We start from the raw sequence: 25,842 nt of genomic DNA, 5'->3' as shown, positions 1-25,842 counted from the left end.
TTGTATGTTTTAATTGCTTAATAATTTTAGAATATAGATCCTATTGATCTTTTTCTTCATCTTTCTCATATTTTCTCCTGTAAAACAAGATGCTTTTTAAGGAAGAATTTATTAATATATAAATCATAAATTCTTATTTATATAAGCATTAGTTTTGCTACATAATTCGATTATTTATCATACAATATATACAATATAAGGAGTTAATCATCATCTTGTTTAATTAAATGAATCAAACTCTCTATTTTCCATTCAATGTTTTCATCAATGTCATCATCAGATAAAATATCTTCTAAAATATTCAAATATTCATCAAATTCATTTTTTTGAAAATCGTTTTGGATATTTTTAACAATAATCATCAATGCATTGAGAACATGTTCTATAGCACCACGACTTTCCAAAAGAGCGAATAATGGATTTAGAAAATGTCTGTATTTGTCGGGAGAGAACTCCGAATTACTACATGTACAAATAAGATTACAAACAAAGATAGCAATCATTAGTTTTGGCTTGTAGTTTAAGTCTTCTATATTCTCTAAGAAGAAATCAAGTCCTCCTTTCATTATAATATTAGCTAATAGACTTTCATTGCACATCAAACATTTATCTAAGATATCTACAGCATAACATTGTATTCTGTTATTATTTATCTCTAATATTGGGATAATAATAGAAATAAGTTCATCATTGATCAATCTGTTGGAGAATTCAACATCATCGCCATCAAAAATTGCTAAAATTGGTAATAATGCAGATGATAAAAATAATTCTGTAATTAATTGATTATTTTCATCATTTTGATCATACTCTTTTGCATTATTTGTGAATTCAACAATAATTTCAAAAATATCTTTGAATAAATCAAGTTTGAAAAAATGTTTCAGAATTTCATGAACAGTTGAGTATTTTCCGATCTCTACTAGAAAGATAACTGCGCACTCTTTGTTTTGTGAATGAATTCCTAATCGCACGATATCAACAGCCCTTTGAATTAAATCTTTATCTGAATTTTTTGTTAAATCTTTTAAAAATTTAAGACATAGTCTGAGAAACTCTATATCTTCTGATTTTTGCATTAAATTATAAATAAAATCAAATAAATCCGAATTAATTATACTTTCTTTTAATACGATTGGATCTGTTCCGAATATATTAAAAATAGCATGGACACCATAATGCAGTAAGGAATTGTCCGCACATATGATTGAAATGATTGAATTTATAAGTGTATTTGTTAATAAATAATTAAAAGTAATTCTATATGGATCTGATGCAGCAGCAAATAAATAAATTAAATAGTTATCAAAATTATTATCTCTTTGACTACTAATAAGCAGTTTTCCAATGATATCAATAAAATCAATTGGAATTACTTCTTCAATCATACTGAAATCATAGCAGCGACACTTATCACAGAGAGGAATGATATCGTCTAGATTTCCTTGACGAATTGAATTAATTCTTTCCTCAATGAAAGATTTGTCTGATTCATCAAATGCTGGTTCACCATTTGTACTATTTAAATCGTCCTGTCCCTCAGTTGATGGTATTAATTCATCTTCTTTATATTCACCTAAATTCATGCAGCCAATAAAAGGAAAATGATAAAAATAAAAAAAAAGTGTTTATTTTCTGAATTTTTATTATTATGCGACGCAGGAAAGTAAATGTAATACAGCTTCCAGTAGAAAATATAGAAAGTAAAACTATACCAGAATCCATATCTGAAGTATCTCATCCTAAAGATGAAGATTCAAATGCACAAAAACCAGATAATGATGGTAAAGCATCAATAAACTTTGCAAAAATGAATTTAAAATTCTTTGCTCAACAGACTAATGCAAGTTATTCTTCTTCAATTTCAAGTACAAATCAAACAAAAAATGAATCTACTTCAGAAACTAAGAATGACAAAGAAGATTCAGAAACCCCACAAGAGACAAGCGAGTTACAGCATTTATTTTCTCAAAAATATCATGATTATGATAATCCAAATTTTATTGGACCAAAACCAAATCCAGAAACACTTAAAAACGACATACAGAATGAAACAAAAAGCAAAGAACCAGTCATCGAAATTGATCCCCATAAAAATGAAAAATCTACTGAAAGGAAATCTCTCCAAGAACTAGACGAAGATGAAGAATTGGAAAATTTTGATTTTGGGAAATTATTCATCCAAGAAGGTGAAAGAATGATCGTTGATAACTTTTTTGGGAAGAAACAAAAAAGAACAGTAGTTGATTGGTATCCTTCTCGATTGCTCAAAAAGAGATTTTGTGAGTACATTACTCAAAACTAGTTAGATTATTTTTATATTTTTTGTTTGTATTGATTAAACTAATATCTATTAAAGCTATTCTAGTTCTTTTAATCAAATGAGCATTAACACAAACATATCAATTATACAAAATAAGAGATAGTGATAAATTCGAATATATCAAATTATAAGTAGAGAATGTGTTTTCCATATATATTCATTTTCACATTCGACTAATTTGAGAGTATTTTCTCAATGACAATGTCTAACAAAAGGTTTTTTTTAACCTTTTTAAGATATTTGTATAGACTGATGGATATTTTCACTTGTGAGGATGAAAAAAATCATGAAGATAATATGAGCGAACGCCTCTTTATACACTCAGCTAGAAAGAACAAAACCTTTATCAAGATGAATGAGGTAACCTAAAATTAAAAAAATTTCTATGGCCATACCAATGACAATAATAAATAGATCGTTGGTTATTGCTTTTAACTTTCAAAAGGTAAATATCCAATTTTGATGAATAATAATCGTCAATTATTCAAAATTATAACGTTCATTATGATGATTTAATTTAGACTAGTCTAAATGAATGGAGTTTTTTCAACAATATGTATTCGAATTCATAACAACTTTTCAAAGGCCTTTAATTCTTTTTTTGTTCGAATTAATACTATGAATTCAACATTACGTTAGGTGCTTGATGTGTAACTAGTGTTTATCGTTCAAATTTTGAGATGATACGATTAATTTCTATTCAATTATAAAGTTTTTCACAGTCATGATAAATTTTTCAACGTCTCTAATTTTCTCAAAAATTATCGTATTGGCCTTATGCCTATTTTCAATATTTTATCAATGATTTTTTTTTCATCAGATTTTTTCTGAATCAGATAAATCTGTCAATGCGGGAGGCAGCGTTTCGTTGGTGGAACGCCCTAATAAGTCCTGATAGAGATGCCTCTTCCGTTCCAGAAATCCAAGAGGAATTGGAAATGAGCGTTATCTGGTCTAATATTTCACCACTTCTTCATTCTTTATTTTGCACAGAACCCAATAAAGGAAGTTATTGGCAGAGCATAGTAGAACAACTAAAACAGATATTAAACATCAACGAAATACCCGACCCACTCGTAAACTTCCCTGATTTTGTCGTATTTTTATATAAATATCAAACAGACTTGAAGTTGGATACAATGGATAAATGCATCAATCATATTAACCAATTTTGCAAAGATAACTATTCACAGTTTTTCCTCAGACACTTTATTTGTGTCGTTTCCGACCCGAGTTTAACGATCAGAGTTTTTAATTACCTCCAAATACATCAAAATCCAAAATGGATAAAATTTATTACAGAAAACGGATCCATCGAGCGAATCATTGACCTATTTATTACGTTTTTAGAACAAAATCCAGATTCAAACAAATCTCACAGTAACTCACAAGATAATCTAGAGCTCGCCGACCTTCTTACATCACTTGTATTGCAAGCTGGACCTGAAATAACTCTGGCAGAAGGAATATTTTCCTCACTTTACGCAAGATTATTGAAATTAATTAAATACTCAAGTAACGAAGATTCTATTTCATTCTTTAGATGCATTGTTCAATTAAATCAATGCTGGCTACCAAACGCAACTCAAGAAGACGCTCTAAGTAGAATATCTTCTTTAGTTGCTTCAACAACGCAATCTCCCATTGTACGCAGCCTTGTTTTGAAGTATAGTTACCAACAAGTGGGTAAATACATAAAAGCAGACCAATTTATCGAGATTTTAATGAAACAAGCCTTAAATTCAGTTTACGAAATGCAAATACTACATGATACAGCACTACAAAGTAGCGAAGAAGCTTTACTAACAACAATGCGCTTCTTTACTCGTAAAATGACAACATCTAAAATTTATATGAGATTATCAGCATCATTTTTAGCAGATGTGTTGATAAAACTTGGTCATAACGATGAAGCAATCAAATGGTTCAAGCTTTATGCCAATGGATTGTTCTGTTTCGTTAAATTAGCAACAATTAAAAATAAATATCTTCACAGAGTGCTACAGTTACTTACAATTCTCTCAGAAGACACATTTTCAATTATCCCATGGGCCAAGCAATGTATAGAATCAGCTGCGAGCGCTTGTTCCCAATCTTTTGCGAATGTTGAATTTTTATCGAACTTTTTCCAAATAAAAAAGGTCTCAAATGTGGAGAACTTCCAGAACTTATACAAGAGACTCAGTAGCTCCACGAGTAAACTCAAAACTTTCCCTTTCAAGTCAACATCGAGTACATTAATCGAAAGTGGGTCATATCGACAGAAAGTGAAGCTCCCATATGACGTAGAAGATGTCTGTGTATGCGGTACATTACGAAACATCGGTATTCATCCTACCGCGTATTCATATGTTTATTCAGATCTACAAAAGAACAACGTAGACCAACAGCGATGTATTTTTGAGCTCGAAGATTTCATTGACTATGCCCAGGAGTTCTTAGATTCTCTCCATGTCTCGAAAGACTCGAAACAATATCCTTTGCCATCTCAATACTCCACGACCAACAAGATTCTTGCAGCCGGATGTAGGTCATTGTTGTTAGATTACGATACCCAAATTTCTGAGTACCAGATCTCTATCGTAAATGATTTCGTAAGAATTGCATGCGAATTAGTCGGAGCTGTGACCCAGCACCAGCATGTTTTCGTTAACATAAAGATGCTGCAGAGGAATATGATCAACGAGGTCAACTCTTCTCAGAACTTCTTCAGGCTGAGAAGGCAAAGAACAAAAATTGATAATAAATGTCAGCAGTTAACGAAACTTCCGCATATAAACCTTAGCGATATCAGACAACAAGTGACTGAAATAAAGAGTAGATTGGGAAATAACCCTTTCTCGCTGCAGCAAAGCGATTTAGAGTACCAATTACAAAAATATTTCAGCGCACATCCATCGCCTGAACGATATGACGTATCGGCTGTTAAAGATTTGATATGTGGAAATGTTGCGGAGTTCTTACAGAAGATATTTATGCATGAAAATTACATTTATAACAAATTGAAATTAAATTTCGATCCGATACACCAGATATTAGTTGTAGCTCTGATAAGGAATAGTTTTGACTCCGCTTACATATCAGCAGGAACTTCACAACTCGACTTATGCTCATTTTCAAAGCAAAACCAACTTTTCCTCTCAAAAGCTCCTTTGGTTCTCAAAATTCCCACTCAGAAATTAAAATTGAATACAAAGACGATGAAAAAGGCCTCAAAATTTGCAACACTTGGAGCGCTTGTAAATCGAAAGCCAATCACGATCAGCGATGTCCAATGGTACAATAATCCTATAGATATTACAAGGATTATTCTTACAGCTATCAAATCCCTTCCTTCCCTTTGCGATGTCGACAATTTGTCGCAATCTGAGATATCTGCGCTTTTACTTGGAGTAATAGCGAAGGATCCACCTGCAAATGTTGTTTCAGTGGCAGCATTCCTCGATAGATACTACCAGCTGCTTCCTTCCTTAGAAATGTCGAATGCAGTCGACAGATTTAGAGATGCAGTCAATTTACTCATCGATATGAAGGAGGTAAAGGAGGAACAGATGGAGAGAGATAATGAGATGGGATCCCTTAATGAAATAGGCCTCTCCTTACTCAAAGCTGCCGAACAAGCAGAAGAATGATTTTATTTTTTATTTGTTTATTTTAATGCGATTTTTTTGTTATTCTGTTGTTTTATATAAATTATATTTGTATTTTATTCTCAGTTTTTTTTTTAAAAAAAAAGCACTCTGTTATAATATATCTTCATTAAATGTAATTTTTAAGACAAATAATTGAACTCCAACAGATATTATTTCCAATAAGTATTTTTTCACAGAACCTTTTGCAACATCAAGAGCAGTCTCGACATCTTTATCCTTTGCTTCTTTTATCAGCTCCGACAGAGATAATTTATTCAACAACTTCAAGACAACCATTAATTAATGCAAGAAAGAGTGGCTCATCTAAAGATTTTACTTGTTTAGAATCTAATAAGAGATTTAATAAGTTCGAGATTTCTTTCTTCGCATGCTTTAAGAAGGGGATCTTTTGAAAGCTCTCAAATTCAAAAATATCAGGATTCCTAAATTTTAGAATAGGGTTCCTGGAAATCTGCAAAAAAATTTGAGAAATTTCTTAAAAAATGTCGCAGATTTTCAGGTGTACTCTAAGAAGTTCGGCTGTTTCTTTATTATTATATTTTGCTGCATAATAAAGAGCGGTTGCTCCATCATTATCTTTTTCACTGATATCTATACCATGTGAAATAAGAAGTTTGGCTGTTTCTTTACTATTATAAATTGCTGCAATATGAAGAGCGGTTGCTCCATTATTATCTTTTTCAATGATATTTATACCATGTGAAATAAGAAGTTCGGCTGTTTCTTTATTATTATAACGTGCTGCATGATGAAGAGCGGTTTGTCCATATTCATCTTTTTCACTGATATTTATACCATGTGAAATAAGAAGTTCGGCTGTTTCTTTACTATTATTACTTGCTGCAATATGAAGAGCGGTTCTTCCATATTTATCTTTTTCATTGATATTTATACCATGTGAAATAAGAAGTTCAGCTGTTTCTTTATTATTATAACGTGCTGCATGATGAAGAGCGGTTGCTCCATTATTATCTTTTTCAATGATGTTTGCACCATGTGAAATAAGAAGTTCAGCTGTTTCTTTATTATTATAACGTGCTGCATGATGAAGAGCGGTTGCTCCATATTTATCTTTTTCAATGATGTTTGCACCATGTGAAATAAGAAGTTCAGCTGTTTCTTTATTATTATAACGTGCTGCATGATGAAGAGCTGTTTCTCCATTATTATCTTTTTCAATGATATTTATACCATGTGAAATAAGAAGTTCGGCTGTTTCTTTACGATTATAAATTGCTGCAATATGAAGAGCGGTTCTTCCATATTTATCTTTTTCATTGATATTTATACCATGTGAAATAAGAAGTTCGGCTGTTTCTTTACTATTATAACGTGCTGCAAAATGAAGAGCGGTATATCCATCATTATCTTTTTCACTGAAATCTATACCATGTGCAATAAGAAGTTCAGCTGTTTCCTTACTATTATATTTTGCTGCATAATAAAGGGCGGTTTTTCTATATTTATCTTTTTCACTGATATATATACCATGTGAAATACATTCATCATCTCCTTCATTATTGTTGACTATATTTTGATTGTATGACTCAAGTAATAATCTGCAAATATCAGAATTTTTCGATTTACATGCAAAATAAATAATTTCACATTTAGTGTGATTATGTTTGTTAGAAAATGTATTGTTTTTGAAAATATCTATTGTTTGCGGAAAAACAGCACCCCATGGAAAGATGTAATATTTGTTCCTTTTGAATAGAAGAAATACGGCATTAAGGTTTTGATATCTGATGATATCTTTATAAATAGGTCTATAATTTGCATCTCCCATACAATTCCCTGCTTTTCCCCAATCCTCACCATATAAATCATCAAGCTCGAATATCTCTCTATCTAAAACATATTCAAGCAATTCGTGATTGTGTGCTCTTATAATGCTTCTGAGACAATCAATATCCATTTTATGTTTTTTCAAGCATTCGTTAATGATGTCTTGATTTCCTCCAATTACTGCGTAGCTAAAACACCTTTCAGTTATTTCACTGATTTGGTTCGAAATCAAGAAATAAAAAATGTTAACAGATCCAAAGTAGGCACATGCTTCAATTAGTGATAACTCTGCAAAAAATTTTAGATAGTGATAAGCATTGTACACAAAATTAGGAATTTTGAGAAAAATATCACCAGATATTGAATTTTGAGTTAAATATTCCTTGAACTTATCAATTTGATCATGCATAACTATAAATTTAATCGAACCCTCCGTTTCAAAATGGTAATCCGAAACTCCGGTTAGGTCAGCCCCGATCTGTTCAAGTATTTTGACATAATTCGCTCCAGATGCATAATTGTATCTAATTGCTTCACGAATTAACTTTGTAAGTTGATTTATTGTAAGTTGATACTTCGAAATCAAAGTATTTGTAATTATACTGCACATATCTTCGATAGGTTCATTAGATTTTATGTGGAAGAGCTTTTCAAGCGCCCCTATAAAATCAGCATATTGTTTTGAATAGTCAGAACTCATAATGGGGAGAAAAAAATTGACGAATAAACTGCACTTTTTTTCGCAGCCTTTAATTAAATCATATTGGCTAACTAAATTTCATATTTTTGTGAAAGGTAGGTCAACAAAAAATACGTTATTTCGCAAGGAAAAAAAATTCTCATGAACAACTTCAAGCGGATTTTTCTCAGTAATAAAACTCCAAATTTCTCTTAATTGTGGAGAGAAATTGAAGTTTTCTTCATGCATAGTAATTTATTACTTTGTATTTACATTAATTTCAGAAACAGTGTTGACATATATGCAATTTAAAATCGATGTCATTTATACTTAACAAGAATATATCCAATCGTTCTATTCTTTCAAAATATAAAGCTCTACAATGGAAATTGTATAGCTTAAAATTTAATAATCTGCCCCGATACTTTGAACGATGAAAATCGTAAGCCACTGCAATAAAATTAATCCTCAATTGTTGTATATATTGATATCTTACTCTCATAAAAATCTGCAAGACCGTTTTCGCGAAAAAGTCATTTTACATACATGCGTTACTTAGTTAGGCGATTGTTCTAACCTCAACCATAAAAATAATGCAAAATACTGAAAGTCTAGATATAATTAATAGACTCTAAATATTGCAGCTGCACTTAAAACAAGATTTAACAAATTTGTCGATATTCACTCAACAAATTGAAATTTCATCAATAAAGCAAAAACAAAATGAGTTACAAACGGGAACATGACGAATTTATCTACTAAAAACAAATTTATAACTAATATACAGCAAAAATTCTCGATTAATCCCCGAATTGCAACAAATAACTTGAAGATGTTGTTTTACGTTGCTTACAAAAGCAAACTACATAAAGTTTTTGAAATAGAACCTTTTAAATACGCTCAAATAAAAATCTATACTAATACCTTTTCTCTTTTTTTAAATAAATATATTCTCATTCATTCCCTAAAACAAACCATTATATGAATATCATGAAATATGTCATTAAAAATAAATTATAATAATAATCCAAAATATTCATATCAGATATGGGTAAAAAGACAAATTTTGGAACAAGCATCAAAAATAAATAATGTTTGTAATTCCAAAAATTTTTCATTTTGCAAATTTTCATGGAAAATTCGTATTTCTTCTCTCCATTTTCAAATTTTTGAATTTTTTTTGGAATTTTAAATGAAGAATTGAGAAACCTAATATAGATGGTTGTTATCTCATATGTGAATATGTTCGTTTTATTTCACAGTTTGGAATTTTCTCATATTTTATGGTGAAATTGAGTTTCTATCACAAGTATAGATAGCATATTTAAGGACAGATTACATGAACTTATATTTTCATCAATATGGTATATTGAAATAGGAGACGCTCAATATTACAATGTGTTTCTTAGAATTCCAAATGTATTCAAATTTCCTGAAACTACAATTTCTGTAGTTACTAGCCACATATAGGATGCAATACACAAATGTCTAGTAGATAGTATATCATTTTATCTCGCAAAATGAGTATCTTAGGAAAAATTCTAGATACTTTTTCAAAACATACAACAACGCAAGATCTATTCTGTAAAACCGATTAACAGTACAAATATGTTTATTTGCAGGTCAAAGAATCGAATGTTAATTTTAATAATATTTCCTCGAAATCGCTCTTGCAGTTTTCTTCCATTCTTCGTCTATTAGTTACCGAGTACCTACATAGTCTAAATCCATTACCAAAATCAAGAAAGCATCGTTACGATTTTGTTGACCTACCTTTTTTTTGTGACTTATTTTTGACCATTTTTGGTTGCAATTCTTAATCGTTTTTAAACTATTATCACATATCAATTTTAGTTATATTGTACTGTGGATTGATCCTTTTAAATCGCCGAAAAGTCAATGATTAAATAATTTCAAATATAAATCATGTTCAAAATTCGATTCTAAGCAGTTAATTTTATTACTTATCTATGGTTGCTAAATCTTTTCCATGTTTAAATCTTAGAGGATCTTAATATAATAAAAGCAAAACAAAATAATATGGTGATACGAACCAAAGTAACTATTTGATATTTAAGTATAAATAAAGCTATATGTATTCTAATTTTCAGAATTTAGTAAAAAAAATTCATTTATATTTTACTAAATTACTAGGAAAAGTTATATTTTGTATTGGTTTAAAAGAAATAGTATCACAATGGTAACTGAATGAATCATATGATTTCAAGTTTAGCATCGAATTTTTCAAATTTAAGATCTTGGTAGGCTCCAGTTTTAAGGAAACGGATACTTTAAAATTTAATTTTGGAAAAATAACTCTAAACAAACAAAATTTATTCAAACACTTGCTCAGACTTAAGATTAAGTGGTTCTGTTGATGCTCCAGCGCTTTCTCTCATTCCTATTCCGAGATAATTTGGATCAGACCTTGGAGTATCGAGATATAAATGCACAGGAGTATGAACAATTCCCATGACAATAGTATTAAAGTCTTCTGGTGATGAATCTGTTATTAAATATAAAATTCCTTTTCTCTTGTCAATGGCGCGAACTAAACCATATCCAATGCATTGCAGTGGTGGAATGTCCCTCAAAAGCGTTACAAGTCTATCTGTCTTGGCAAATTTCCTATTATCCAGACAAAGAGCAACAACTGAACCGTTTAAAGCCGTTAACGATTCTGTTGGGGCCACATCTGCCAAAACAAAGCCAATTCTGATTGAACGAAGATTTATTGATTTTGGTTGTTGTAAAGAGACCGGAGTTCTTGTGGTTGTAAAGTATGTGGTTATCCTAAGGTCTCTATGGTCTTTTGGCTTGATATCGAACTCTGATTGTTTTGGATAAATTTGAGCAACGAAAATATCATCTCTAATAGGCGTAAACTGTTCTGCTGGCTTAGTAAGCATGATTATATGCTCTGGATTGAGATATTCTAAAAACTTTTGATGTAATTCGAAGCCAAGATCAACAATCCAGCCAAAAGAATTGATAATAACAAATACATCTGGTGGAATATGCTGTACTATTTCTTTTAAGCAGTTCTCGAAGTGATAAATGTTATCAGCAACCGAAGTTCCGCCAAAATAATAAGAAATATCGGAGTATTTCGAATGTTTTTCAGGTGGTTCCAAAATAAATGACGATAACATAGAAAATGAGATTGATCCTGGTAAAGAAAACTCTGGTTGGCCCGGATCAATGTCTAAAAAAGCGACATTTTTGTATTTTGAGATTATTCTGTTGGCAAGGACTCTTGCGAATGTTGATTTTCCTACACCTTTACTTCCTACTATAAAAAATTTTGATGGTTTTTGTTCTAAAATCGAATCTATGTGATGCCTAAGTTCAAATGGATATGTGGCACCATGATTGATTGAAGAATAGAATATGCATTTGCTCAATTGTTCAAAACCTTCTGGTATTTTGCTTGGAAAATAAAAAGAATATTCTCTCTTCGAAATTGCGTCTTCTTGAAGTGGAACTATTTTCATTTTGAATGTTTCAGTGCATTCGAATGTAATTGGAAGTCCGTAGACTGGTGCAAAAATATCAGATATAAATCCTTTATATAATGTTGCACCATTCAATATTGGAGACCCAGAGACTATAGTTATTCTCATCATACCATAGAATGAATGAGATCCACGATTGAAGTCATGAATTTCATCACTCATGTTTTGAATGAATAAAAAAGTGACGTTTTGTACTATCAAGAATATTTAGCTCTTTGATTACATATTTTCGCAATCTGTTAAGTAAATTGTTTGTGATTTGTGCCATTTAACTTAATGCATTCAGTTCGACACTTTAATCTTTCTAATTCAATGAAATGGCAAACTATTATCAGAGATGAACAAAATGGTATGCATTATATTTCAATGTCTGCATGTGGATTAATGATGCTACAGAACAAAGAAAATGAGCACAAAAAAATTGAAAATAAGAAAAAGCGATTTTTCGGAACTTTAATTATGTTTTTCGGGAAATATTTCCTATGGAATCAAAGTTACCATTAAATTCCAGAAATTTAATTTTTGATATCAATTTTTTCCATAAAATTGAGTATGAGCGTTCCTGGAGCAGTTGATGAAGAATTTGAACTTTTTTTTGACCAAGATGTACCAATAGAAAACAGACTAGATCAATCTCCTGAAGAGGCTGAAGAGGATGAACCAGGAGATGAATATACAAACTTCTCAATCGTTGTCAATCTCAAGCAAACAGAAGACGAAGCTGAAGCTATCAAGATACAATTATATTCAAAAGATGTATTGAGCTTCTTATATGAAGGAGAAATGTCGAAGGAAGATTTCGAAAGTTTTAAAGCTGAGCAAGAGCTCGATATCGATTTCAATGATTTCCCTAATGTTTTACAAGAGGTCCTTGGTCAGATTAACGAAGATATTGAAGAAAATGGATACAACGCTCGCTTAATTCCTGATGGAGAAGATGCTTGCCACTTGATTATTAAGCAAGATCTCGATTTATGCACTACAGAAATCTTCAACATCAAACTTGTTGGTGCTGACCAAGAACGCATCAGAAAAGTTAGCCAAGCACGCTACAACGAGTTGAGCAAGCGTGACAACGCATTAAGAACACAATACAAGGACCTCATTAAGAGAATCAGACGCCAAGATCCAAAGATCTTACAAGACTTCAAGCTTAACTCTGAAATTGCTCAAAACTAATACTTATTTCGATAAAACGTAAGCCAATGCTTTCTATTTACTAAAAATTTATAATTTATGTTTTATTTTATTTTCTTATTTCCCACGCTATTTACCTTCCCAATTACTTTCGCTTCATGAAGTAGGTTTTAATTTGAAATGACAATGTCAACGATGCCATGTAATGTCGGCAAAAATATAGTGTGGTTGGAATTAAAAGCAGGACTTTGAACCAAATATACCTTATATTGCAAGTCCGAACCATAGGATTTGATTGAATCTACTTGGAAAGTTATCATGTTTGAAATCTAATTTGAAACATGAAATAATTTGAAATATATCAAGTTTTAGAGTTGTTTTCAGTACACAATTTTCATAATCACTGCATTTTTTAATAATTATTTTATCCGAAATATAATCTTGGCTGTTTTCCATATATGAAATATTTTTTTCATGATTAATTACAAAGATATTTGTAAATATGGATTGTAAATAAATAACGTTTAAATTTTTTAATGTCCAATCAAGACTTTCATGATGACACTTACGTTGAATTGAGAAGTATCTACAAATACCACATTGATTCGTATATTACATTGTATCAGTTAAAAACGGAAAAAGAAGAAGAATTAAGAGAGATTTATAAGATGATCAAAACAGAACTGATTGATTCAAAGAAATATCGCCCAGAATATATTGTAAAGGAAATTTTGTGCATTATTCCGTTTAATAACCGCTATTCAAACTCATACTTAAAACTTGCAAAATTCATTTTCGATGATTATCATGTAATAAGGGTAACAGATCTTCAAACTATTCCTAACTACTTGTTTTATAAAGAATATGGAATTAAATTAGACAGAACTCGTGGTTTTGGAGAAATTGAATTAGAAGATTTCGATATTCATTCAGGAAATACAATTTACAGAACAATTATGTATAACAACAAAGAAAAATTCATTGTATTTACGGAAAGCGAAGAATTTGATGAAGATCAAAAACTTGTCAGTAGTTTATATCCATATTCTAAAAAAGGATATTCATTACTTGAATTATGTTGCTACCATGGAGCAGTTGATTGTTTCAAGTTATTAAGAACGAAATTTGACTCAGAAATAACTAAAAAATGTCTAAGGTTATCATTTTTAGGAAGAAATCCAGAGATCATGAGTGAATGTTTGAAACATCAAAACCCAGACAAAAAATGCATGATTTATGCAATTATTTCACACAACATTGATTTTGTTACATTTTTGATGAATGAATATAATATAGAAATTGATATAAAATCTTTCCTGATTTATAATAATCTTGATTCATTTCTAGTTTATTTCGATCAAACAACTGATATTAACCAATGTTTCGTTTATTCAACAATGTTTAATATTTCATCAATTTGGGAAAATTTCCTTTCACATGGAGCGAATATTAATGCAAAAGACAAATATGGCGAAACAGCACTTCATTATGCAGCATTAAATAATAATTAAGAAACAGCTGAACTTCTTATTTCGCATGGTGCAAATGTCAATGAAAAGGATGAACGTGGAAAAACCGCACTTAATATTGCAGCATGGCACAATAGTACAGAAACAGCTGAAGCTCTCATTTCACATGGTGCAAATATCAATGTAAAGTCTGAAGCTGGAAATATCGCTCTTCATGGAGCAGCATTCATTAACAGTAAGGAAATGGCAGAAATTCTTATTTCATATGGTGCAAATATCGATGAAAAGGATAATGATGGAGAAACCGCACTTCATTTTGCAGCAATAAATAATAGTAAAGAAACAGTTGAAATTCTAATTTCACATGGTGCAAATATCAATGCAAAAGATGAAGTAGGACAAACCGCACTTCATATTGCAGCAATAAATAATAGTAAAGAAACTGCTGAAGTTCTTATTTCATATGGCGCAAATATCAATGAAAAAGATAATAATGGAAGAACAGCTCTTCATTGTGCTGCAAAGAATAATAGTAAAGAAACAGCAGAAATTCTTATTTCACATGGTGCAAATATCAATGAAAAAAATAATAATGGAAGAACAGCTCTTCATTGTGCTGCAAAGAATAATAGTAAAGAAACAGCAGAAATTCTTATTTCACATGGTGCAAATATCAATGAAAAAGATAATAATAGAAGAACAGCTCTTCATCATGCTGCAGAGAATAATAGTACGGAAACAGCAGAAATTCTTATTTCGCATGGTGCAAATGTCAATGAAAAAGATGAAGATGGAGAAACAGCTCTACATTGTGCATTATTGAATGATAATAAAGAAATAGCCGAACTTATAATTTCACATGGTGCAAATATCAATGAAAAAGATAAAGATGGCGAAACGATACTTCATTATGCATCATATAACAATAATAAAGAAATAGCCGAATTTCTAATTTCACATGGTGCAAATGTCAATGAAAAAGATGAAGATGGGAAAACCGCTCTTCATTTTGCGGCAAGTAATAATAGTACAGAAACAGCAGAAATTCTTATTACACATGGTGCAAATATCGATGAAAAGGATAATAATGGAGTCACTGCTCTTCATAACGCAGTATTAAATAATAGTAAAAAAACGACCGAACTTCTAATTTCAAACGGTGCAAATATCAATGAAAAAAATAAAGACAGTATAACTGCCCTTCATTTTGCATCATATAACAATAATAAAGAAATAGCCGAATTTCTAATTTCACATGGTGCAAATGTCAATGAAAAACGTAATAATGGAATAACAGCTCTTCATTGTGCTGCAGAGAATGATAGCAAAGAAACAGCAGAAATTCTTATTACACATGGTGCAAATATCAATGAAAAAGATGAAGATGGAAAAACCGCTCTTCATAGAGCAGCATGGTATAATAGTAAAGAAACAGCAGAAATTCTTATTTCACATGGTGCAAATATCAATGAAAAAGATAAAGATGGCGAAACGATACTTCATTATGCATCATATAACAATAATAAAGAAATAGCCGAATTTCTAATTTCACATGGTGCAAATGTCAATGAAAAACGTAATAATGGAATAACAGCTCTTCATTGTGCTGCAGAGAATGATAGCAAAGAAACAGTAGAAATTCTTATTTCACATGATGCAAATGTCAATGAAAAAGATGAAGATGGAGAGACAGCTCTACATTGTGCATTATTGAATGATAATAAAGAAATAGCCGAATTTCTTATTTCGCATGGTGCAAATGTCAATGCAAAAGATGATGATGGGAAAACCGCTCTTCATTTTGCGGCAAGTAATAATAGTACAGAAACAGCAGAAATTCTTATTTCACATGATGCAAATATCGATGAAAAGGATAATAATGGAGTCACTGCTCTTCATGTTGCATTATATTATAGCAATAATGAAATCACGGAAATTCTTATTTTAAGGTGTCTTACAAGGATAAAATTTTAATTTTTTTTTAAAGATTGTTAGATTTAAATCCAGTATCTCTAGAAGATACAGATGAATTTTTGTTAGATTTGAATATGCGTGCATATATAGATGTAATGATATTTGGTTGAAATTTCTGAGATTTTGAAATATTGAATTGTTACATACTGCTTTTCTGGCGTATAATATACTTTCTGAATATGTTTATATTATTGCCAGAATCTTCTATCAAAAGAATGAGTTCAATTTTAAATTCGAATTAACTTCTTGCTTTTTCAAGAAAACGCGAAAAGAAAACAAAATATTAATCTGAAATCCTTAAAGCTGGATATTAATATAATTATCGGAACTTTGTTAATATCCAAAGGTAGTCCAGATAAATTTTCTCACTCAGTTTTCAATTTTGCTACTGTATATATACATGGATTTGGAGCGTAATTTCGTGAGATGCAGAATATTAAATTTTGAGGAATGAGTCTGAGTGTATATTTATCATTAATGTGAAATTGAATTATTAGTTGTAGTATTGTCTTTTGAAAACTGAGTTATTATTTTTTTTTTCGAAGATATCTAACTATTGAAGATAGTTAAACGCTTCTTGAATGATGCAACAATGATGCATATGAAGTTTTATTTCTATATTAATGCAATTACCTTGAATATATCTATTTGGATATGCAATAATTTAGAAAGAATATCCCTAGGATTTTTTTTTCTAAACAAAATAAAGTATTTTTTTGCGGGACTACATATTGTTAATATGACTTTTGGGCTAATCATTTATGATAGTCCGAAAATATTGTTGATATGTGGATAAATTTAACTGTCAAAAATATACTTTACAAAATGGCAAAAACACCGACTTTACAATGACAAGATTTTTGATTCTCAAGAGTTTCTGTCTTCCAAATTCAATGTCTGGAAAAAAGAAAGGAGGCAAGAAGAAAGGAGGAGATGGCGGCTTTGGCGCAGCACTTGTCAACTCCCGTATGAAACATCGTAAGACACCAGGTGAGGGAAATCACGGTCCAACGAAATATCTTGTTGAAGATTCTTATATTGGACCAGAAGATAGACTTCGTTCAATGACAGATGATTACACATTAGGTGATTTCGTTACAGATGCAGAGCTTAATGGCAAAACATTCACAGCCATGCGTGGTCAAGTAAGAATTGTCGACAGAGCACAACTCACAAAAGAAGCATATCTCGCATTACACAGAACACCAGAACAGATCGAAGCAGAAGAGCGTCTTAAGCATCGTCTTCGTATTCCTCGTCGTCCATATTGGGATGAAAATACAACAGCAGATGAGCTCCACCAGGCCGAAACCAAGGAACTTATCGAATGGCGTCGCGCTCTTTCCATTATCGAAGAAGATGGAAATGTTACTTTATCTCCATTCGAAAAGAACCCAGAAGTATGGAAAGAATTATGGCACGTTCTCGAGCGTTCCCAAGTTGCAGTCTATATCATCGATGCTCGTGATCCACTTTCATTCTTCTGCGAAGATTTTATTTTATACATGAACGAATTGAAGCTTCCAATTCTTATATGCATCAACAAAGGCGATCTCGTACCACCACCAATTCGTAAAGAGTGGGCTCGCTATTTTGAAGAACTTTCTCATAATCTTCCATTTAAGTTCGAATTCGTATCCGCAAAGGCTCCAGGCGACGACCTTATTACACCAAGACAGCTTATCCTCAAGGCTAAGGCTCTTGCAGCTGGCCCAGGCCGCGATGGAAAAGTTACAATCGGATTTGTCGGATTTCCAAACGTTGGCAAGTCCTCATGCCTCAACTCCGCTGTTGGTCGTGTCTGTGTTCGTTCCAGCTCAACACCAGGCAAAACAAAGCACCTTCAAACAATTAATATCGAAGAAGAAGGAATTACACTTTGCGATTGCCCCGGACTTGTCTTCCCGTTATTCGAACAGTCCAGAGCAGCCATGCTTTGCAACGGTGTCATCAACATCGACCACATGACAGATCATATCGGCCCGGCCATGATTATTGCTGAAAGGCTTCCTGCCAAAGCATTCAACCTTCTCTACGGTACGCAGTTCAAGACAGAAACAGTCGATTACGAGGAACTTCTCAATGGAATTGCAAAAGTCAAAGGTTTGACGAAAGGTCTTGGCCTTCCTGATGACGCAAGGGCTGCAAGATTCCTTCTCAAGGATTACTGCGATGGAAAACTCATCCACTGCGAACTTCCACCAGGAACTCGTCTGAAATCTGTCGAACAACCACTAACTCCTGAAGAATTGAAAGCATCACAGCAGAAACCAGCTGAAGAAACACATAAAGAGGAAGAAGAAAAGCCTCAGGAGGAAGAAAAACCCAAAGAAGTCGAACTTCCAAACATAGATTTACCTGATTTGTCTTCTATCCCTGAAAAGAAGGAAAAGAAGCCAATGCAGTATCCAAACCCAAAGAAGCGTGGTGTTGTAAGAATTACATCATTAGAATAGAGATTTTTTTATTATAAAGCAATTTCTTTTTTATATCTTTATCTTTATTTATATCACAATATTTTATAGAATAAAAGAATATTTGTGTTATATTGGAAGTCAGAAAAGAAGATCAAAATGATCGTATATTTTCCAAAATTTTCTTCTCAAAAAATTATATTGGCACAGTTTCAAATAAAGGTGTTTTGTGCAGGCATTTATTACTGGTAGACGTGAATTTGATGACCTTTAAAGGTAGTGTTTTCATTAAAGAGCCACTACGTTTATCTTGAACAAGAAAAATGAAACATGGCTGGGAGCGAAAATAAGTTAATACATGATGTTGCGACGTAAGATAATTCAATAAACATTACATTTATTACATGCTAAACATTGCAAAACTGCAGATTTTATCCAAGAGATTTTAAATATCCTAGTTTGATGAATTGAGCTGATAAAACTATGTTTTGCATTTTTCAAAGATAAAGTTTTAACTCGTGTTTATTAAATATGTCAGTATTTTAAAAATAGCTTTATAAAGATAGTATTTTAGTATAATAATAACAATATATTTTATGATTTCATGAGAATTTGATGAACTGAGAAACTTGTTTTTCTTATCTTTTCATCTTGACTATTCTCGTTGAAATACATGAGAATTCTAGGAACATCAGAATTCTGCAGCATTTCACCAACAGAAGTTCCAAATGTTGTGACTAAAAATGATGTATAAGTAATGTATTTCCAAATATATGATTCATTGAAAACAGGCATTGATTTCGAGAATAAATCCAAAACAGAAGCAAATTGCCTCAAATTCAAATCTAAGAATTCAATGTCTTCTGACATGATTGCAATAAACTTTCTGTATGAGTCACTCAAACAAATGAAAATTCTAATTAACAAAGATGTATCATCTTCACTGTCGACTTTCGTCCGCATTAAATCCAAGCATTTAGGAAGAAAATCACTAGAAACTGAATAACAAAAACTTGAATCCATCATTAGAAGAGAACTTAAACAAGTAATGATTCTGATTTTATCATCAATAGTTGTGTTATCTGCGTGGAAAAGTTTTGTTACAGCTTCATACATTCCTGAAATTTCGTCCGGACATTTTTTAGCAGAAATAATAGTATCTGATAATAAAAGTGCAGCACGCGAAGTAACACTCGGGTTTTCTTCCTGTGACAAAATATCAGAAATAACAGGAAATGTCAAATCCGCAAAATTGACAATATTTTCAAAACCTCGGATCAATAAAACAAAGAGTGACAAAGCATTCAATCCTTCGATCAAAATATTCGGATCTGTCATGTTTTGTATAGTTGTTCTGACGATATCTATCATATCATACAAAAGAATTTCAAAATTATATCTCGATGGATTTGTAAATCTAACTGCAAATGTTGAGAATTCTGCCATGAAGAAAGAAATTACTAATTCTCTGTTTTTCCTTGTTACATCTGATACTTCTTCAGACAAATAATTTTTAGATCTGATAAATATCTTTGAAATGTCAAATTCTTCTGACAAATTTTCAATAAATGTAAATAAACATTCAAATAATGATGTCAAAACAAAATCATTTCTATTTTTGTCGTCATTCAAACAAGTAAATATCATTTCACAAATATTTTCGTAATATGCATCATAATCTTCACTGTTTTCTAGTTTGTTTTTCATCAATTGGAAACTTCTTTCTCTTATTATTTCATTACTTTTTTGTAAAGTATTATTAACTACTTCAATTATATTTTCTATATTTATCAAATTGTTAGAATAATTAACCATCAATGACAAAACCCATAAACTATTTTCGCAAACTCTAACATTATCATCATAGCAAAGTGCCAAAACTGTCGAAACAGAACTCTGCAAAAAATTCATCAAAGCATCATCATTTTCATCAGATTCTAATTTTGTATTATTTGAAATTAAACATGATAAACATAGTAAAGAAGCAAAGCGATCGTATGGATCAGATGAAGAAATGTTTTGGCAATAAATATCTGATAAAATAGGACCAATAATATTAGGTAAAATATTAAAGAAAAGTGACAATAAAATTTGGCAATATTTGTGAACTGAATCATCTTCATTAAAATCATCGAAATCGTTATCATCATCAAAATTCCTTATATTTTGAATCAAAAAAGGCAAAAGACTTTCATAGCTTCTTTCAATGTAATTATGAGATTCCGAAACTTCAATCTCTGTCGATGCAATTTCTATCCAAAGTTCTATAACATTAAGAATTTTATTTTTGTTATTTGACTCAAAATCTGAAACAGAAAAATTAATAATTTCTGGCAAAAAAGTGTCAATTGTGAAGTAACATTTTCTTACTACTTTGCATAAATTCCAAACAGCCAATTTATGAACTTCATCATTTTCTAATTGTAGGCATGATAAAAGGGAAACAAAAGTCTTTTTTCGAACTTCTTCCATTTCATTTACGTAAAATTCAAAAAAATTGAAAAAATTACCAAAAAGTTTCAATGATGTAATTTTCACATCAATTGGTACATCATTATCCTGAATCCAATTTGTTGTTATTTCAAATGTGTTTTGTAAAATGTCAACGAAATCAGGGTTATATTCTGAAATAAATGGAACAAAACCTTTTGAGTTTATAAATGTTTCTATTTGGTTTAATTCATTCATGACATTTAAAGCTCCAATGACAGCAAGAGCTCCTTTCTCCTTGGCTTGCATTTCTGTAAATATAACTTCATAAAAATCTTGCCAGTAGCCATTTGGAATTTCTTTTTCTGCAAATATAGCAAGGATGAAAGCACTTGTTTGTCTAATCACTTGATCGTCATTTGTAAGTAATGCAGATATCGTTTGATGAATAAAATCTAAGTTATTACTGCTGCACCAAACTTTTGATTTAATTGCATAACGTCCGTATTTGATTTTGAGTATTCGACCAATCATGACAACGCATATTCGCACAAATTCTGTTTCCGTGGAGTGTGCATCAATAAGAAGCGCAATTGATTCAATAATTGGAAGTAAAGGTCCTTGTAATAGTTCTTGCAAATGCTTGTTTGAACTTTCTCGTATATTTTCTTGATCAGAATTTATTGTTCTAAGTGCATATTCTAGCTGTTCATTATTGATCATAAAAAAAAACTTTTGTAATGTCACTTTTCTTAATTGAAAAAAATTACCAACATTGATGTTAAACATCAAGCTGTATATCTAATCCTCGGTTTTAGAATGAATCTCAAAATATATATTGAACTTAAGTTATGAGATACGGAGCTACTCATTTACTTAAAAATTAAATTGTGGATGAAAAAACAACTATAAAACATCGTAAATCATTAAACCATCACTAATAATGTTTATCAATATGGTTATTATATACCTAAAATCGATTTTTACCGCCTCTATAAATCGCTTTATTTTCATTCAAAGTAAATAAACACATTATATAAATTAGTGCAGAAGGATATATATTGTGATATGACAATTATTGTCACTCTATATTGATGATAGGATCGAAGCACTTAAACTGCCTTTTAAATTGAGATTATTTGAATGTGGACTAAAAAATGCATTATGAGATCAGATGTATATGCGCTTAAATGTAAATTGATATGCGTATGCAAATATGTCATTTTTAGATTCATATAACATTTGCTGATGAAATTGAATTGAAATTTTCTCAATAATGGAATTTTGCATATGACCAACAAATATCTTTTCATTAAATATTGAATTTGGTAATGTGTGAAATTCAAAAAATGTGGTTTTATAATAATTCCAAGAAAAAAATTCACATTTTCCTCCAATTTTCCTACAGATAGCTGTTTTGACTAATTACATACTAGTTTCTACAAAATTTGAAGATGTCATATTAAAATGAATTTCACAAAATCTTCCGAACTAATATTTCTAAAATGCTAAATGATTGATAAACAATATAATTATCTATATTTTTTGCAAAATTTCCTCAAAATTTAATATGACTTCGATTGCAATTTGTAGAGATATGAGAGACTTTCACAAACAAGTACATGAAGTGGAAGCTCTCAAGGAACACCTTGGAAAGGAGCTCCAAGGAATGAAAAAAGAACTTCTTGAAAAAGCAAAGGAATTACAAGATCAAAGTGCCTGTTATATTTCACGTGCTGGTTACTTCCAGCGCATGACCACATCAAACTATCGCGGATTTATGGAGCTTCCTTTCATGAAACCAGAAGGAATTACAGTATATGATAAAATTTTCGAAATTGCACAAATTCCAGATTATCGCACACAGCTTCCTAAATTCATGAAAGCATTTTACAAATGCCTTAATGACATGCCACCACTTTTGGCAAAGTTGGACACTCAAAAGCATTTTGGTGTTCAGCCATTCCTCCCTGATGGTGTGAAGTTATCAGATTTCATGGCTAGCTCAACTTTACCTGCTGTTTTTGGACATCTCTTCACGAAGGAATTGAAAATTGCTTATATTAAATTCCTCGTTGAAATTGCGAAAAATCTTCCTCCCGATGTTTACGACAACTTCAGAGAGCACTGGCTCTTTGATTGCATTAAAGCTTTTATTCATTCTTCTGACATTCGCTTGTTCTTACAGAAATCACTTCAAACTATCATCATCGATGCAGTTCGTGATGAAATGCTTGTTCAATACATCAAAACACGCAGAAATCAAGAGCTTTTTGAGAAAATTTCTGTAATTATTCGTCAAATTCTCAAAAACATGGAAGAAAACTTCTCAATATTCCCAGAAGATGTCAGATATTTCCTTTATCTCTTCAGTGATCTTGCTTCCGATGAAGAAACTAAGATCAAACGTCTTGAAATCATCTTATTAGATTCCATCATCATTCCAGCCATTTCATTACCAAAAGTATACGGAGTACTTCCACCTACGTTCTATTTCGACAAGTCTCCGCTTGGTCCTGCACGTGTTATTCAAATGATCGCTCAGGCATTCAGATTAATCCTTCATCCTGGTTCAGCTGATCGTTATGGCCTGACAAACGTTGAATGCCTTGTCTCAATTCCTTTCAGAGAATTTCTCATCAAATTACCTTCATCAAAACCGAACCTTCCAGGCCTCAAACTGCAAGATTTCATCAACAACCTTGGAATATTCTACGTGTTGGCTCTTTTCTCGGTTCCTGATGTTGTTTCTCTTGCATATCTTGTCAGAAATGTCAATTTGACAACAGCTCGTGCTCATATTGATCTTTTAAAGATAGCAAGTGATTTCCCAATTGGCTCATCCACTCCTTATGTCTTCTTCCGCTTCGAACATTGGAATCTTCCAGATTTTCTTGTCGAATCACCACAATTCCCTGAAAATAAGGTATCAAATGACGGATCACAGGAATCAGCATGCTCCAACTCCCTCTACCAGCTACTTTCCTACCTGGAATACAGAGAAAACTGCCCTCCAACAATAAATGCATGGCTGAACTTCCAAATGAACGATTGTTTGTTGCAGAGGGACTTCAAGAAGTACATCTACCTCCAGCATTACTTGAATTTGGCCGCTGGAGAAACGGAAGATTCTCAAATTACTCCAGGCCTCGAAGAAATCATCAGAAACTACTTGAACTATACCCAGTGCAGCATGACATTGATCAAACTTGGCGAAAGACAGATCGCTGATACTAAGAAGGAACTCGAAAATTTCAAATCGAAGACAGACTTATGGTTACCGATCTACCATGATATTATCCTTCAGCAGTTCCTTGAACAGGACCAGAGTGTGCTTAAAGACCTCACAGACAAGGTACATTACGACGTAATTTGCGAAAAAGGAACTTTTGACAGTTTTCTCCTCGAATCGCTTACTAAACTTAAAAAGTTCCTTGGAGACAACAATCTTTCCAGCGAATACAAGAGCGTTGCGAAACTTCTCCACTCATATATTATGTCATACATTCCATTGAAGCTTTTCATGAAGCAGAGCACCCGGTTTGTCGACAGGGATAAGACAATTAACGAAAACAGAAGGAAAGCTCTCAATGAAATGTCAAAAGCTCCTCCGAAAGTCAGCAAACTTTTCGATTTCCCACCTCTCTTCACTTTTGCCATCCAAGAAATCGAAAACGCGATCAAAGCTGAGAACCCTGATGCCGCCATCGAGTGCCTCTCCAGGTCATTGGAACTCCTGAGGAGAATATATATTCTTGAAATTGGAGGACTTCCTCAACCAGACGACTTGAATCCACTGTTCGGATTTGCTGTTTTCTCAACAGGAAATAACACGATTTATTCGTTCCTCAAATACGTCTCGCACTTCATGTTCATGCACTTGGAGGAATCAATGGTGTTCTTACCAAAGGAGCAGGAACAGGCAATAAGACAAGTAATGGTGCTGATTGATAAGCTCAGTTTCGTTTTCCCATTCTTGTAAGTTTTTTATATTAATTTTTTATTTTTATATATTTCGCGTATTAATATATTTTAAATCTTTTCCTTTACAAAATCATCTTTTTCTTTGTCATCCATGGAAAACAGTCGTTTCATTCATTCACGAAAAAAATCTGTGATTAACCAAAGCGTTTTTCATATAAGAAGGAAAATATTACAATGATATAATTTTAAAATTGATTCTTTTTGACATTAAGGGTCTACGGTCCGGCTATGGCAAGGCTCATATCTAATTATAGATTATGATTTGATATTATATGTATATACTGTTTTTAATATAATTTTTGGATTTCGTTAAACATGAAGCTCCAAAAAATCGCTTCAAGGTGAAGGCTATAACAACAATTCTCATTTTAGCATTCAATTTTTGATATTAAGAGTCTCGAAAGGAATCCAAAGCGCAATTTTATTATGGCACTTTTATTTTGCACAAAAAAAAACATTAAAACTTCATGTACCGA

The 25,842-nt window shown here is 31.7% G+C and overlaps 11 protein-coding genes across 11 annotated transcripts; 7 read left to right on the top strand and 4 right to left on the bottom strand.

Annotated features, from left to right (window-relative positions):
• Positions 1–19: 19 nt before the first annotated feature.
• Positions 20–1,600, bottom strand: TVAGG3_0957980 (armadillo (ARM) repeat-containing protein family; the record flags this gene model as incomplete). Its single annotated transcript, XM_001582767.1, has 1 exon — positions 204–1,586. The coding sequence occupies one exon, from the start codon at positions 1,584–1,586 to the stop codon at positions 204–206; it is 1,383 nt and encodes a 460-aa protein (XP_001582817.1).
• A 35-nt stretch (positions 1,601–1,635) lies between these two features.
• On the top strand, positions 1,636–2,343 carry TVAGG3_0957970 (uncharacterized protein; the record flags this gene model as incomplete). Its single annotated transcript, XM_001582768.1, has 1 exon — positions 1,652–2,305. One exon carries the CDS (start codon positions 1,652–1,654, stop codon positions 2,303–2,305), a length of 654 nt encoding a protein of 217 aa, XP_001582818.1.
• Positions 2,344–3,167: 824 nt separating this feature from the next.
• TVAGG3_0957960 (uncharacterized protein) lies at positions 3,168–6,032 on the top strand (the record flags this gene model as incomplete). Its single annotated transcript, XM_001582769.1, has 1 exon — positions 3,172–5,955. The coding sequence occupies one exon, from the start codon at positions 3,172–3,174 to the stop codon at positions 5,953–5,955; it is 2,784 nt and encodes a 927-aa protein (XP_001582819.1).
• A 56-nt stretch (positions 6,033–6,088) lies between these two features.
• On the bottom strand, positions 6,089–8,464 carry TVAGG3_0957950 (cyclin-dependent kinase inhibitor 2C-related family; the record flags this gene model as incomplete). The annotated part of the gene is made up of 1 exon (XM_001582770.2): positions 6,452–8,464. The coding sequence occupies one exon, from the start codon at positions 8,462–8,464 to the stop codon at positions 6,452–6,454; it is 2,013 nt and encodes a 670-aa protein (XP_001582820.1).
• A 2,084-nt stretch (positions 8,465–10,548) lies between these two features.
• TVAGG3_0957940 (polynucleotide 5'-hydroxyl-kinase protein) lies at positions 10,549–12,120 on the bottom strand (the record flags this gene model as incomplete). Its single annotated transcript, XM_001582771.1, has 1 exon — positions 10,777–12,120. The coding sequence occupies one exon, from the start codon at positions 12,118–12,120 to the stop codon at positions 10,777–10,779; it is 1,344 nt and encodes a 447-aa protein (XP_001582821.1).
• A 383-nt stretch (positions 12,121–12,503) lies between these two features.
• On the top strand, positions 12,504–13,202 carry TVAGG3_0957930 (assembly abnormal protein 6-related family; the record flags this gene model as incomplete). The annotated part of the gene is made up of 1 exon (XM_001582772.1): positions 12,511–13,137. One exon carries the CDS (start codon positions 12,511–12,513, stop codon positions 13,135–13,137), a length of 627 nt encoding a protein of 208 aa, XP_001582822.1.
• Positions 13,203–13,631: 429 nt separating this feature from the next.
• On the top strand, positions 13,632–14,606 carry TVAGG3_0957920 (protein of unknown function (DUF3447); the record flags this gene model as incomplete). The annotated part of the gene is made up of 1 exon (XM_001582773.1): positions 13,632–14,606. One exon carries the CDS (start codon positions 13,632–13,634, stop codon positions 14,604–14,606), a length of 975 nt encoding a protein of 324 aa, XP_001582823.1.
• A 201-nt stretch (positions 14,607–14,807) lies between these two features.
• On the top strand, positions 14,808–16,538 carry TVAGG3_0957910 (Ankyrin repeat family; the record flags this gene model as incomplete). Its single annotated transcript, XM_001582774.1, has 1 exon — positions 14,808–16,538. The coding sequence occupies one exon, from the start codon at positions 14,808–14,810 to the stop codon at positions 16,536–16,538; it is 1,731 nt and encodes a 576-aa protein (XP_001582824.1).
• Positions 16,539–17,431: 893 nt separating this feature from the next.
• On the top strand, positions 17,432–19,014 carry TVAGG3_0957900 (large subunit GTPase 1 homolog-related family; the record flags this gene model as incomplete). Its single annotated transcript, XM_001582775.2, has 1 exon — positions 17,432–18,994. The coding sequence occupies one exon, from the start codon at positions 17,432–17,434 to the stop codon at positions 18,992–18,994; it is 1,563 nt and encodes a 520-aa protein (XP_001582825.1).
• Positions 19,015–19,546: 532 nt separating this feature from the next.
• Positions 19,547–22,105, bottom strand: TVAGG3_0957890 (armadillo (ARM) repeat-containing protein family; the record flags this gene model as incomplete). The annotated part of the gene is made up of 1 exon (XM_001582776.1): positions 19,547–22,105. One exon carries the CDS (start codon positions 22,103–22,105, stop codon positions 19,547–19,549), a length of 2,559 nt encoding a protein of 852 aa, XP_001582826.1.
• Positions 22,106–22,952: 847 nt separating this feature from the next.
• On the top strand, positions 22,953–25,432 carry TVAGG3_0957880 (VPS9 domain family; the record flags this gene model as incomplete). Its single annotated transcript, XM_001582777.2, has 1 exon — positions 22,953–25,364. The coding sequence occupies one exon, from the start codon at positions 22,953–22,955 to the stop codon at positions 25,362–25,364; it is 2,412 nt and encodes an 803-aa protein (XP_001582827.1).
• Between the last annotated feature and the right edge of the window lie 410 nt (positions 25,433–25,842).

The sequence above is a fragment of the Trichomonas vaginalis genome, chromosome I, assembly GCF_026262505.1.
Source record: "Trichomonas vaginalis G3 chromosome I, whole genome shotgun sequence".
NCBI classification, from domain to species: Eukaryota; Parabasalia; order Trichomonadida; family Trichomonadidae; genus Trichomonas; species Trichomonas vaginalis.
The sequence above is the reverse complement of the archived record's forward strand: the minus strand, read 5'-3'. Positions and strand labels throughout refer to the sequence as shown.